The 14,019-nt window shown below is 39.1% G+C and overlaps 1 protein-coding gene across 1 annotated transcript in view; it reads left to right on the forward strand.

The window, feature by feature from the left end:
* Xk (X-linked Kx blood group antigen, Kell and VPS13A binding protein) overlaps positions 1-13,878 on the forward strand; it is a 59,093-nt gene extending 45,215 nt beyond the window's left edge. The window contains exons 3-4 of the mRNA XM_027927422.2: positions 8,916-9,884; positions 13,583-13,878. Coding sequence (XP_027783223.2) covers positions 8,916-9,739 — 824 coding nt within the window. The 3' untranslated portion in view covers positions 9,740-9,884; positions 13,583-13,878. The remainder of the gene's footprint in view (positions 1-8,915; positions 9,885-13,582) is intronic.
* Positions 13,879-14,019: the final 141 nt, after the last annotated feature.

Consider the following 14,019-nt stretch of genomic DNA (forward strand, 5'->3'; position numbering starts at 1 on the left):
AAAAGTATATAGGGTACCTTTCTCGATCAACTTCTTGATTGAGAAAATGTACATGCAGGCAGAAAGATTTGCAGAGGAAGCCTGTAACCCCATAAGTCAGCCCATTGTGAGGGGCTTTGGCAGTTCTCTCGCTGTTTGCTCCAGTTATGTCTATGGAGAATTGGAGCTTAAGTTTCACATTCAGTCATAGAAAAAAGGCAGTTCTTAGCGTGTGCATTTTTCCATTCATTCCATTCATTTATTCATTATTGATTACCTTTGTTGTGCCAGTCACTGTGCTAGGTGTGCTGCTAAGTCTGTCTGAAACAGTAGTTACCTTGAGGAGATTGCATTCTAATGGGAAGAGAGATAACCCAAAGATATCAAGTAATGAGATAAAAAGGTGGCTGTGAAATCCCAATACAGTGACAGTTAACTGAGCTTCAGAGAGTCTTGGAAGCATTTAGCACAGCTGAATGAATGTAGCTGAACAAAGGTTGAGGCAAGCATCACTGATGAGATGATGGCATGATGAGTGATGAGAAGCATCACTGATGAGGTGATACTTTTCGCTGAACTTTGAAGAATAAGTAGGGTTTATCTAGGCAAACAAAGAGGAAAAAGAAGGCTGGTGGCATAGAAACTAATGAGATCGAACCATATGGCAAGAACCATATGATGGTTAACACATGATCGCTCCAGAAACGGAGAGAGGAGATAACTGCTTTAAGAGCATATCAGTCACGTGGAAAATCTTGTGAAATATGGATTTGGATTGTGAAAATTTTTTCAGTGGCATGGGGTGGGGCACCCCAAACAAGCATCAGTGCTAAAGCTATTGGCCCATGAACTATACCGAATAGTAAGAGCTTACCGATCTATTTGGATGTGATAAGAGAGGAAGGTAAAGAATTCTAGCTAACAGTTAAATTTCTGAATAGGATAATCTGGGGTAAAATTGTCATGGGATGCCAGAGAGAATGTAAGAGCACATTTGCAGGGAAATATAAGTTTTATTCTGTTTTTTTTTGTGTGTGTGTGTGGTACCAGGGATTGAACCCAGGGGCTTTAACCTCTGAGCCACATCCCCAGTCCTTTTCTGAATTTTATTAGACAGGGTCTCGATAAGTTGCTGAGGCTGGCTTTGAACTCACAATCTTCCTGCCTCAGCCTTCTGAGCTGCACCGCATCTAGCCTTTTTTTTTTCCTTTTTTTTAAAAGGGGATTTGTCTGTTTTGTTTTTGTTTTTGAAATACCCATGGAATATCTAGAAAGAGAAATCTGATAGGCCTTTGGATAGAAAGAAAATAAAACCATGGCTCCTGAGTGGGAAGAGAAAGATGTGCCTATGAACGCCCTGAGTAAGAGCTGTCAGGAAAGGGAGAAGATAATTAGGAGAAAATGATATGGGCACTAATACAGGCAATTTCAAGAAGGTGGTAATGGACAACATCCAGTGTTATAGAGATGAAGGAAAAGGAAGACTGTGATTCATACTGCAAGGAGTAGAGGATTAGGAAGTGAGTGATTTGACTAGAGACAATTCAAGAGGATTAGCTAAGATGTGTCAGAGAGTAGTAGTAGACAGAGGAAGTGCAGGTTAAAGGGAGGGGGTCTGTCTTCTCTGCCTCCTCCTCTTTCTCCCTCTTCCCCTCTCCTCCTCTTTCTTTCTTTTTCCTCTTCCTCTCTCCCTTCCTTTCTTCCTTGTCATTGTAGAAAATTTCCAACATTAAATTATGTACATTTTTGCCAATCAAGGATGTTTTCTAGATGCAGCTGACTTAGGCAGATTCAGACACTCAGGGCAAAGAGCCAGGATTGAGGAAGCAAATGAAAATTTGGAAGAGAAAGATGATACTTGATGGAGTAGTTTTCAAGAAGTAGGCAAGTGATGGAGTGTGGTTCAGGTGATGAACCTGGCCCCAGATGGGTAAGAAAGTCACTGTGTCTATAGAAATGGTAAAAATCACTGTCTCTCAGAAGTCTGGTTGAAATTCCAATTTCTAGAAGCTTCTTCCTCCAGTTTCCTTCTGCCACTACATTCCATATCCTTTCAGCCTGTCTCACTTCCCCCCTTTAGTCATTGACTAAGGTTTTTGAAAAGTTCTTTCCCAAGCATTTTGTGGGTTCAGTGATTTTAATGAAGATTCAGTGTCTGTGGAGAGTAATGACATTCAGAGAACAATCATCTACCATCCTCCATCTCACAGGCAGCCTCTGTTATCTCTCAAAAGGAACAGAGAAACTGTTCCTCTTGAGCTACAAATAGAATTCCCATCCTAAATGGAATTCTAGGGGGAGTAATGTTCTTCATTGCTTTACACAGACATTAAGTTTTTGCTGTCAAGTCAGGAAATGAGTAAATCCATGCCTAGTGAAAATTCCTCTGTGAAATATGAAGAGAGTTTATTCAGAAAGTTCATTAGGCTGGAACTCCTAGGTAGGAGGATGCTTTAGGAGTGTGGCAAGGGTTTGGAATATTGCTAACGACTTCCTCTTTAGCTTTCCCTAAATTGATGACCTACCTTATGATAAAAGATGAAAACAACAAAATGCCCTATGATACAAACACACCAGGGAAATGAGAATAGGATTATTAGATGTTTGACTTCTATAATGTACTGCTTAAATAAGCAGGACTACCAGCTGATCCCCTTTGTGTTGATTGTGGAAAGAAAAGTCTGGGAAATGATGCCAGGGAACTTTTCTCCATTTAAGTCTGAATAAGCATTTGCATGAGCTTCATCCAAGTTCTTCATTACATAGCAGCTCAATTCTCAAGGTAGAAATGTGTATTCCAAGTATTTTGTACAAGCTTTTTGTCTCCCAAGTGTATCCTCCTTTTTGGCCACATTTCTATCTGACATTTTACAGCAAGTACCCAAAGGTTCATGTGATACAATTGAAGTCAGTGACTTCGGGATGATTTTGTTATGTTCTCAAAATTCTGCAGCTGATTACTACCAAGCACCAACTGAATAATTCTCTTCATAGAGACAAAAGACACAATTTAGAAATTATTGACTTTACAACAGAAAAATGGATAGATGCTGAAAAAATTTATTTGTGTTATTGTGTTGTTAAAAGCAATAAATATTTGGGGTTATTTTCCATATAGTGGAGAAAACATAAGGATTCAATACTGGCTCCTTAGGGTATGGAAATTTGTATCCACACATGTAAAAGTGTATCACTAATGTTCTACTTTATGATGCTCTGCATTAGCCTTTCAGAAAGAATAAACTCAGTCCAGTTTCTTCCCAGTATACTGTGCTATGATGTTTCCATCTTTTAAATTTAATTTTAATTATTTCCAGTGAGCCATATTCATAATTAAAGTCAATGCCAAAAGACCATAAAAAATTGATGCTTTCAGTAAACTTGTCCTTCGCCCAGGCTAATAAATACCAACTTTCAGAGTTTTTATGTCCATCAAAGATGGATGTTTTCCCATTGATTCAGAATTTCAATGAGGAAAAAACTCTTTATTCTTGTGTATTTTATACATTTACGTAGAGTCAGGTTTGTTACAAAGATAGAATTACATGGAATTGCATTTTAAGAAGCAAGCATGGGTAAAGATAAAGCTACAGTAGTCAAGACAGTATAATACTGGCAAAAGAATAGATAAATAGATCAGTGGGACAGAAGTGAGAGCCCACAAATAGACCCAGTTAAATATATTCAACTATATTTGATATTAGACAAAGAACCAAAGGTAGCTAAGCGCACTGGCACATACCTGTCTAATCTCAGCAGCTCGGGAGGCTGAGGCAGGAGGGTCACGAGTTCAAGGCCCTAAGCAACTTAACGAGATCTTGTTTCAAAATAAAAATAAAAAGGTCTGAGGATGTGGCTCAGTGGTTGAATGCCCCAGGTTCAATCCCCAGTACCAAAAAAAAAAAAAAAAGAGAGAGAATATATTGGGACAGTAATAATTCTTTTTAACAATTGGTGCTAGAATAATTGAACATCCACCTCCAAAAATAAAATAAAAAAAGACTGCACACAGACTTTACACCTTTCACAAAATTTAGCTCAAAATAGATCCCAGACCTAAATGGTAAATGTAAAACTATACAGCTCCTAAAGGTTATAGGAGAAAATCTGGATGATTGTGGGTTTGGTGATAATTTTATATATATATATAAAATACCAAAGGTACAATCCAAGAAAGAAAGAATCAATAAGCTAGATTTCATTAAAATTGGAATTTTCTGTTTTGTAAAAGACATTTTCAAGAGATAGTCTTGGGTCTGGGGCTATGACTCAGTGGTAGAACACTTGCCTAGCATGTGTGAGGCACTGGGTTCAAACCTCAGCACCACATAAAATATAAATAAGTAAAGTTTAAAAAATAAAGAATTGGGGAAAAAACATACTGAGAGAGAGAGAGAGAGAGAGAGAGAGAGAGAGAAAGAGGGAGAGAGAGAGACTTCCACATACTGGAAGAAAGTACTTACAAAAGGCATTTCTAATAAAGGACTATTATCCAAAATATACAAAGAACTCTTAAAGGCTAAGGATGTAACTCAGTGATAGAGTGCTTGCCTAGCCTGTGCAAGGCCTTGGGTTAAATACCCAGTACCATCAAAAACAAACAAACAAAAACCCCACAGAACTCTTAAAGTTCAACATAAAAAAACTGATTTTAAAATGGTCTAAAGACCTTAATAGACACCTAATCAGAAAAGATATACAGAAGCTGGGCCCAGTGGCACATGCCTGTAATCACAGTGACTCGGGAGGCTGAGACAGGAGGATCACGAGTTCAAAGCCAGCCTCACCAAAGTGAAGTGCTAAGCAACTCAGTGAGACCCTTCTCTAGATAAAATATAAAATAGGGCTGGGGATGTGGCTCAGTGGCTGAGTGCCCCTGAGTTCAACCCCCCTCCACCACCAAAAAAAAAGATATACAGATAGCAAATATACATATGAAAAGATGCACCACATTATCTGTCATCAGGGAAATGCAAATCAAAACAAGATAACACTATAAAACTATTATAATAGAGTATTATTCAGCCTTTCAAAAAGTAGGAAATCACGGGCACCTGTAATCCCAGTGGTTCAGGAGGCTGAAGCAGGAGGATCACAAGTTGAAAGCCAGCCTCAGCAACTTAGTGAGCCCTAAGCAATTTAGTGAGACCCTGTCTAAATAAAACATAAGAAGGGCTGGGACTGTTGCTCAGTGGTTAAGCACTCCTGGGTTCAATTTCTGGTACAAAAAATAAAAGAAGGAGGGGGAGGAGGAAATCCTGCCATTTTCAGCCACATGGATGAACCTAGTGACATTTTGCTAAATAAAATAAGCCAGCCACAGGAAAAAAAAAATACTACATGATCTCACTTATCTCTGGAATAATTAAAAACAAATTCACAAAAGCAGAAAGTAGAATGATGGTTCCCAGGGGCTCTGGGGGAGAGGAAATGGGGAAATGTTGGTCAAAGGATGCAGAGTTTCAGTTATGTAGGATGAATAAATTCTAGAGATCTCAGGACAGCATGGCAACTATAGTTAATGATACTGTATTTTATACTCACAGTTTGCCCAGAGAGTAGATCTTAAGTCTTCTCACCATGCAAAAAAAAAAAAAAAAAAAAATGGTAACTTTGTGAGGTGATGATATTTTAATTAGCTTGACTATAATTATCATTTCATAATGAATATCAAAACATCATGTTTTATACCTTAAACATATTGGCCAAATCCAAAGCATTGACAACACCAAATGCTGGTAGGGATTGGAGGAACAGTAATCCTCATTTGTCCCTGGTGCCACCACTTTGGAAGACATTTTGATGATTTCTTACAAAACTAAACATATTCTTACCAAATGATCCAGCAGTCCAAACCTCTTGGTATTTTCCCACAGGAGTTGAAAAGTTATGCCCACATAAAAAACCTGCAAGTGGATGTTTATAGTGGTTTTATTCATAATTGCCAAAACTTGGAATCAACCAAGATGTCCTTCAGTAGATGAATATTGAATAAATAAACTGTGGTGCATTCACATAATAGACTGTTATTCATTATCAAAAATAGATGAACTGTTAAGCCATGAAAAGATGTGGTGGGGAAACTTAAATGTATGCTATTTAGTGAAAGAAGCCAATCTGTAAAGTCTACATGCTGTATGATTACAACTATATGACTTCCTGGAAAAGGCAAAAAGATCAGCGGTTGTTAGCAGGGGTAGAAGGGATGAATATGCAGAGCACAGGATGTTTAGGGCAATGAAAACACTCTGCATGATATCTATAATAGTGGATGTTCCCTGGGCCCAAGGCAGAGGCTGCTGGAGTCCTGACTAGCTGCATTCAATTGCCCACCTACATTAGAAATAAGAAAAGTAATATAAAAAGGGAAAAACAATAGTCACAGTTGTGCCCAAACTGAAAAGCCAGCAAATCTACCTTTGCAGTCTTATAGGAACAGAAGTATTCATATGTATACTGTGCCAGCCAAAGGATATGTTACAATTCCAGTTCAATCTTTGCTGATATCAGGGCTTTGAGGAAGGGCAGTTTTAGCCTCTGTTCTCATCACAAGACATGGCTTGTAGGAAGCTGGGATGGAGAAAATAGCTTTAGCAGGAAATTGAGAAGAAAAAAATAACTTAGGGCTTCTAATTATAAATGAGCCCCTTTACAGATATATGTCACTATACATTTACCCAAACTCATAGAGTATACATCAAGAGTAAACTCAAATGTAAACTGATGGTGATGTATCAATGTAGGTTCATCAATTATAATAAATATACCCCTCTGCTGGGTGATATTTGATCATGAGGGAGGTTGTGTGGGGGGGGGGGGGAGGGTTCCTTCTGCTCAATTTTGCTATGAAGCTAAAGCTTCTCTAAAAATATAAAGTGTATTAAAGTAAATAAACATATTTTTGAAGACAGTTTTTTGCAACAAAAAGAAGCAGGCTTGGAAGGTATTACCATCCCAATTTTATGTGTGAGAAGACAGAACCCAGTGAGGTTGCCATTTTCCCAGTGTGCACTGGTATGGCAAAACCAGAGCAAGACTCTTATACCTAACTCAAAGCCCTCTCTCCCATCCCTCCTGGTGCCAATGTGTGGAAGTGGTAGCAGCCTGTAGGAAGTGATTATATTTCAGTTTTGACCACAGTCTGTGCTCATGGGTTGGCAATGTTTCTTAAATAATTGAACAGAAGACCAGCAGTGTTGTGCTCTGGAATAATACCATGCTCCATTTAAATGGGCCATATCTTATCTTCCCAAACTACTGCTGCATATACATACTGGTCAACCCTTGAGCCAAAAGTCATCTTAAGCAATAAACAGCTGTAGGTGAGACATCTTGACAGATTGACTCTCAGTAACAGTGAGATTCTCATTTCAGCTCTCTACAGAATTTAAGAATGCATGTATTATGGTTTGGATAGGAGGTATGCCCCCCTAAAGATCCTGTGTTAATGCAGGAATATTTAGAGATAAAATGATTAGATTATGAGAACTGTAACCTAATCGGCCCATCCTAGTTTGAATGGCCTGAGTGGGTGGTAATTGTAGGCAGGTTGGGCATGGCTGAAGAAGGTGGATCACTGGGGGCTTAACCTGGAAGGGTCCATCTTTCCTGTGGCCCCTTTCCTTTCTCCCTTTGTTTGCTTCCTGGCTGTCATGGACTGAGCAGCTTTCTTCTGCCATGATGTTCTGTTCATTTGGACCCAGAGCAATGGGGTCAGCCAACCATGGACTGAACCTCCGAAACCATGAATCAAGATAAACTTTTCCTCCTCTTGGTTGTTCTTGTCAGATATTTTGGTCCCAGAGACAAAAAGCTGACTGATGTGGCAACCAAACTGAATATTTTATCATCAGTAATAAGTGTAAAAGGGCTTGAATTAGAAACAGAGCAATTTATTGTTGAGTGCTTTTTGTTTATCTGTCTACTGTTATGTGTTGAGGGGCATCAAAAGAGAATATCAAACATAGTGGATCTTGACTCCCCAGGAGTTTATAGGCCAATCGAGGAAAGAAAACAAACCACAAAAGATTCTGCATATTCATACATACTAAGATGGAATTGGGAAGGTGTTTGAAACGAACCCTGAGAAAAGAATTTGAGTCTATGTGTTTTGAAGAGAAGGTTTAAAAAGATAAGAGAAAGAAAACAAGGCAGGGAATGGAAAACAGCCAATAAAGAAAACATTATTAAGCCAGGTGCAGTAGCTCATGCCTGTAATCCCAGCAGCTCCGGAGGCCCGAGGCAGGAGGATCATGAGTTCAAAGCCAGCCTCAGCAAAAGTAAGGCGCTAAGCAACTCAGTAAGACCCTGTCTCTAAATAAAATACAAAATAGGGCTGGGGATGTGACTCAGTGGTTAAGTACCCCAGAGTTCAATCCCCAGTCAAAAAATAAAGAAAGAAAGAAAGCATTATTAGACAAATATCAAATATCACAATGAGTGATTTCGGGTTAATCCTATGAGGAGACATTGGGAAATGGTATCCAACACATGCCTCAGAGTCATTCTCCCCATGGGGTAGGGAAGCTACCCCTTCCAGCTTCTGAGGGCTGCAGTTGGGGGTATTAAGGACTCTCTCAGGGATATTAACTCTCCAGCACTTCTGCCTGCCAGTAATATAGGCAGAGCAGCTTTTTGTAGTTCTGGAAAAAATTCTCAGATATAGTGGGCAGATATTGACAGCTGGAAGTCAGCCTGTGCATGTAAAACAGAAAAGTCCAAAACTGTGGGCAGGGGACTGACAGAGTATCTGCTGCAGTAGGATTCCTGGTGGAGGTGAGACTTGACATTGCTCTTTTGTTGTTGTTGTTTATTTATTTGTTTGTTTCAGTGGTGCTGGGGATTGAACTCTGGGCCTTGGGCCTGCAAGGCAAGCACTCTACCAACTGAGCTATATCCCCAGCCTCCTGACAGTGCTCTTTTTCTTTTCTCCCCAGGCTTCCTCATGACCTTGTCCCTGTTGTCCATTGTGTATGGAGCTTTACGCTGCAACATCCTAGCCATCAAAATCAAGTATGATGAATATGAGGTCAAAGTGAAGCCTCTGGCCTATGTCTGCATCTTTTTCTGGAGGGGCTTTGAGATTGCCACACGAGTCATTGTCCTGGTCCTCTTTACCTCTGTCCTGAAGACCTGGGTGGTGATGATCGTACTCATCAACTTCTTCAGCTTCTTCTTGTACCCCTGGATCATCTTCTGGTGCAGTGGCTCCCCATTCCCCGAAAATATAGAGAAGGCCCTCACCCGGGTGGGTACCACCATCGTGCTGTGCTTCCTCACTTTACTGTATGCTGGCATCAACATGTTCTGCTGGTCAGCTGTACAGCTGAAAATTGATGACCCTGACCTCATTAGCAAGTCCCAGAATTGGTACCGGCTCCTGGTGTACTACATGTTGAGATTCATCGAGAACGCCATCCTCCTGCTCCTGTGGTATCTTTTCAAGACTGACATTTATATGTATGTGTGTGCACCTCTGTTGATTCTGCAGCTGCTCGTTGGGTACTGCACAGCCATTCTCTTCATGCTCGTGTTCTACCAGTTCTTTCACCCTTGCAAAAAGCTCTTCTCCTCCAGTGTTTCTGAAAGCTTCCAGGCATTTCTCAAGTGTTCCTGCTGGAGACGGAGGCAGAAATCCTGTGAGTCCTTAGAAGAGACAGACCTGAGGTCATCCAGAAAACAAGAGGAGATGCCTTCTAGCAGTAAAAGAAGTCCTGAGCCCATTCATATCTTTAGTGCTGAAGAACTGTGCTCTGCTTAAGGGACCCAAGGTCTCTCAGGGCACAGGCATATTGTTTTCTGGGTTGATACCTGTTCTTCATGTAAGCGATGAGCACTGCACAAGGAACCTGGCAGGAAGTTAGCTGTCAACTCCTCATGAGCTGCTGCTCTTTAGATGCTCTTGGGTATGTGGGAACTAGGGGGAGAAGCCAGGGACACTTGGCGCAGAAGGGGAAGCCTAAAGCACGACAGTTTACAGGTGACCATGTTGTGTTTTTGCAGGTCTTTTTGGCCTTTTCACTGACAGAGTACCCCTGAAGTCTGAGTTAGGCTGGTTAGATCCATCAGGTAGAATGAGGAAAGGGGCTTACTTGTTTTCTAGTTTTCTGGATTGTTGGTCTGATAGCCTGATAATTTGTTTCCCCCAAACTTAGTTTTTACCCAAGAGCTGTCCTGATGACCAGAGAAGGTTACTAGGGTTTTGCCATCAGCAACATCATTCCTGTCAGAGCTTACAGGGAGGGTTGTTCAAGTTTGGTTTTTGAATAGATACATGTTCTATTTTCATCTCATTAGGGCTTTTTGTACATAACCAACTATAGCCATATGGCATGCTATCATCTGTAATTGATTCGAGAACCTAGATTTGGAAATTTGATTCCCTAGGATCCATGGCTGCAACATTGCATTCTAAATTTGGTTATGGAAGCCCTAGATTTTTAGGAAAGTCGTGCTCCTTCCATATGTTGAAGAAATTGTGGATCAGGAAGGTTGTTAAAACATCAAAATGATGGAGGCTTATATAAGTAGAATTCCTCCCTTCACAGAATGTTTGAAGATGTGAGTCAGCTTGAAGGCAGGCTTTAACCTCCACAAGGTTCAGTCATGTCGTACAGTTCTGGGAAATTTCTAGTAGAATTTGCTAGGATTCACCTTTTTTAGGAAAGAATTAAATAAAAGTGATAGTTTTCACTCTGGCCTCCCCCTTCCTTGTTTGTCAGGAAACTTTGAGACAAGAGTTACCTCGGTTAACTTAAATTTTTCTAGAAAACCCTGCAGAAATCTCTTGCCCAGTGCAGGTATACAGGGCATTTTAATTTTCATTATTTGAAGGGAAAGGATTTTCCTCACCACCCACCCCTAGATAGTGATTGACTTAAGAAACATTTTCAGTAAATAGAGATGACATGACTAGAAGACTTTTTTGTCCCTCAAGGAATACATTTTGGTTTGGCATAATTGTAAGTTAATTTGAACAAGATCTCCAGTTTTATCATCCTCCACCTTTTATCTTCTATATAATTTCTTCTTTAATCTAGAATTCTCTTGTTTCATTAAAGAGGATTGGCTAGCATGTTCTCAATTGTCTTTTAAAAAAATGCCTAGTGCTAGTGCTATTATTTCTACCTTTTAGCATCTTGATAATAAAATACCTGGAAACGGGAAACCATAAAGATCACACTAATTTAGAGTGAGGATGAAAGTAAGACCTGAGAAATTTACAAAGATAACTCATTTATGGACTCTACTTTACCAGATGGAACAGGAATCCACTTCTCTGACTATATGAATGCACAAGACATACTTATTTGGCCATCCTGATTCTGATAATTTTCCTTTTTAATTTTTTTTTGTGTGTCAGATATATAAGTAATTTCATACAGATGAAAATGTGATTCAGAAGTCATTTTCCACTACATTCATGGGTTCATGAAACAATAAATATTATTTCACAGGATCCATGTTCTTTAATATTTTACACAATTCTGTATATATTAATTAGATCCTAAACCATAGAGCCTCGATTTTAGTTTTATGAGATACCTTTCCTCATTTGAAATTCTTTTGGTTTATCAATGTTTATTGTTTAATTTTGTAGGAATGCCCATTTTTGTCTATTTTTAGCCAAATAAGAATAAACTCTAGACTGTGTCATACACTTGTCCTATTTTTAATAGGCTAGATAAACTGTGAGCATACATCATCGAAAGAATACATCATACAACATAAACTTCCATGTACTTTCCATGGGCATGGATACACAATCATACTATAGAAAAACACCTTAGAGAATATATAATAACTTCAGGTTAAAGCTGTTAAAACCCTAGAACCCTTTTGTTCTTTAGGGTTCTGTAGATAACAGCAAAGCCATTTCTATGTCATTCCAAGTGTTTCTTTAATATCAAACCAGTTCCTTCTGTTTATCGACACCAGATATTTCCAAGCTTTTTTGTGAGGAAGGCATTCTTGCCTTGAAGCTTTGCAGTGGCTGACGGTGGGAGCAATGGTGCCCCTTTTCCATCAGAAATGCCTTGGGAGTGAGGACTTGGAGCAGCCACCAGCCTGTCACTCAGGAGGCTTGTTCAGAATTAGACAAGGATGGAAAGAAGGGTATTTCTCAGCTTTGGTTTATAACCTTGCCACCAAAACCCTTGCAAAATGTTAAATTTCAAATACATTGCAAATCACTTTAATTTAGATGATGATAAACATTATTTTATTTTGTTTCCAGGGATTAAACCCAGGGACACTTTACCAGAGAGCCACATCCCCAGCCCTTTCTGTTTTATTTTTAGACAGGATCTCACTAAGTCACTTAAGGTCTTGCTAAGTTGCTGAGGGTAGCTTTGAACTTTCAATCCTCCTACCTCAGCCTCCTGAGCCACCAGAGATTACAAGCCCAGTGATTGTAAGCATCTTAAGTGACCCCCAACCCTAACAGTGATAATCAGTTTGTCAGACTCCCAAATTGCAGTTCACACATTTATACAGACAGAAGTTTGGTAACTAAATTAGACATTCTATCAATTTTAACCTTTGATATATAGTTAACCCAACTTCAGGGACATGTATATCTGTTTACTTTAGGGGAGAGAAATTGTTACTTTTTTTTTTTTTTCTGCATGGTAAAAATGTTAAGTCATGTGAATTGAAATTTTTTGGTTTTAAATTATTATCTCAGAAATGGGAAAACTACAGTTTATTCTGGAAAGCTAAGTTCTAAACACATAAAACCAGCAAATTCCCACATGTGTTAGGAGTCAAAATATGTTTTTCAATTATAATTCATATTTCAAAAACTCTCAGTGCGCTGGGCACAGTGGCACATGCCTATAACCCCAGCAACTTGGCAGGCTGAGGCAGGAGGATCACAAGTTCAAAGCTGGCCTCAGCAACTTAGAAAGAACTTGTCTCAAAATAAAAAATAGAAAGGGCTGGGGATGTGGCTCAGTGGTTAAGCACACCTGGGTTCAATCCCTGGTACTAAAAAGAAAAACAAAAAAACCTTTCAGTACTTTGTCTAATTAACCACATGCCATAACCTGTCATGACAGCTGTTCCAGCTGTATCACTATAATTTGGCTGGATGGGGATGAAGTATTTGCTGAAAAATCTATTGAAATAAGATCATCAAACATGTTTAGACTTTCTCTTGCCATTACTGGAGACAGCCTAGTTTAGAGATTGGCATCTCCCTGTTCAGCCCTACAAGTTTCTCACCCACCAAATTAGGATGATAGACTTGTCCAACCTACCTCAGAAGGTTGTGGGAAAGATCAAATTATGTAACAGGTGTGAAAGTGCTTTCAAAATGTTTTTTAAAAGTGCCATGCATAAAGAGTTAATATATTATTCAAATCCATAAGCAGGTTATTGTTATTTTTTTACTGTTTGAAAAGAAGTAAGTAGCATCATCCGCATGAGTGTCTTGAGTGAATATGTGAGCCTTTGGCCTTCTCAGCAGTTGCCCTTTCTCTTACCACCTCTTGCTTCCAAATTTAGCACCCAAACCTGTAGTACTTGGAGGGAAAAGATCCAATGAATCTGAGAAAGAGCTTCTGATGCAAATGAGTTGATCAAATGGTATTGTCTTTCATAGGGGACATCTTTGGCTAATTGTACTTTACAACTAGAATGGCTGATTCAAGGCATTAACTGAATGTGAGTATAATCTTTTCAGCCTTGTAAGTGTGAAAATAAGCATTAAAATTGATTGTTGAATACAGCATTTCCTTGGAAAACACCTTAGAACATTAGTTTTATGGTTATGAGTGTATGTGCCAATACTTCTCAGCCAATGCATTATGGATGTGAGCTTTTGTGGACTGCTTCTCTGAGTCATTGACTCAAATGTTGTATATGTTTCTTCACGTAATAAATTAATTTTTCAATTTCTCCTTGCATTTCATTCTTTATTCAGTCCTTCCTGACTTTTTCTTTCTTTCTTTCTTTTTTTACTTCAGGAAATATTTTAAAAGACAGAAATTTGAAAATGGTTTCGTTGTTATTGGTTGGTTTTGCAATCTCACGTAGACA

The sequence above is a fragment of the Marmota flaviventris genome, chromosome X (assembly GCF_047511675.1).
Source record: "Marmota flaviventris isolate mMarFla1 chromosome X, mMarFla1.hap1, whole genome shotgun sequence".
NCBI lineage: Eukaryota > Metazoa > Chordata > Mammalia > Rodentia > Sciuridae > Marmota > Marmota flaviventris.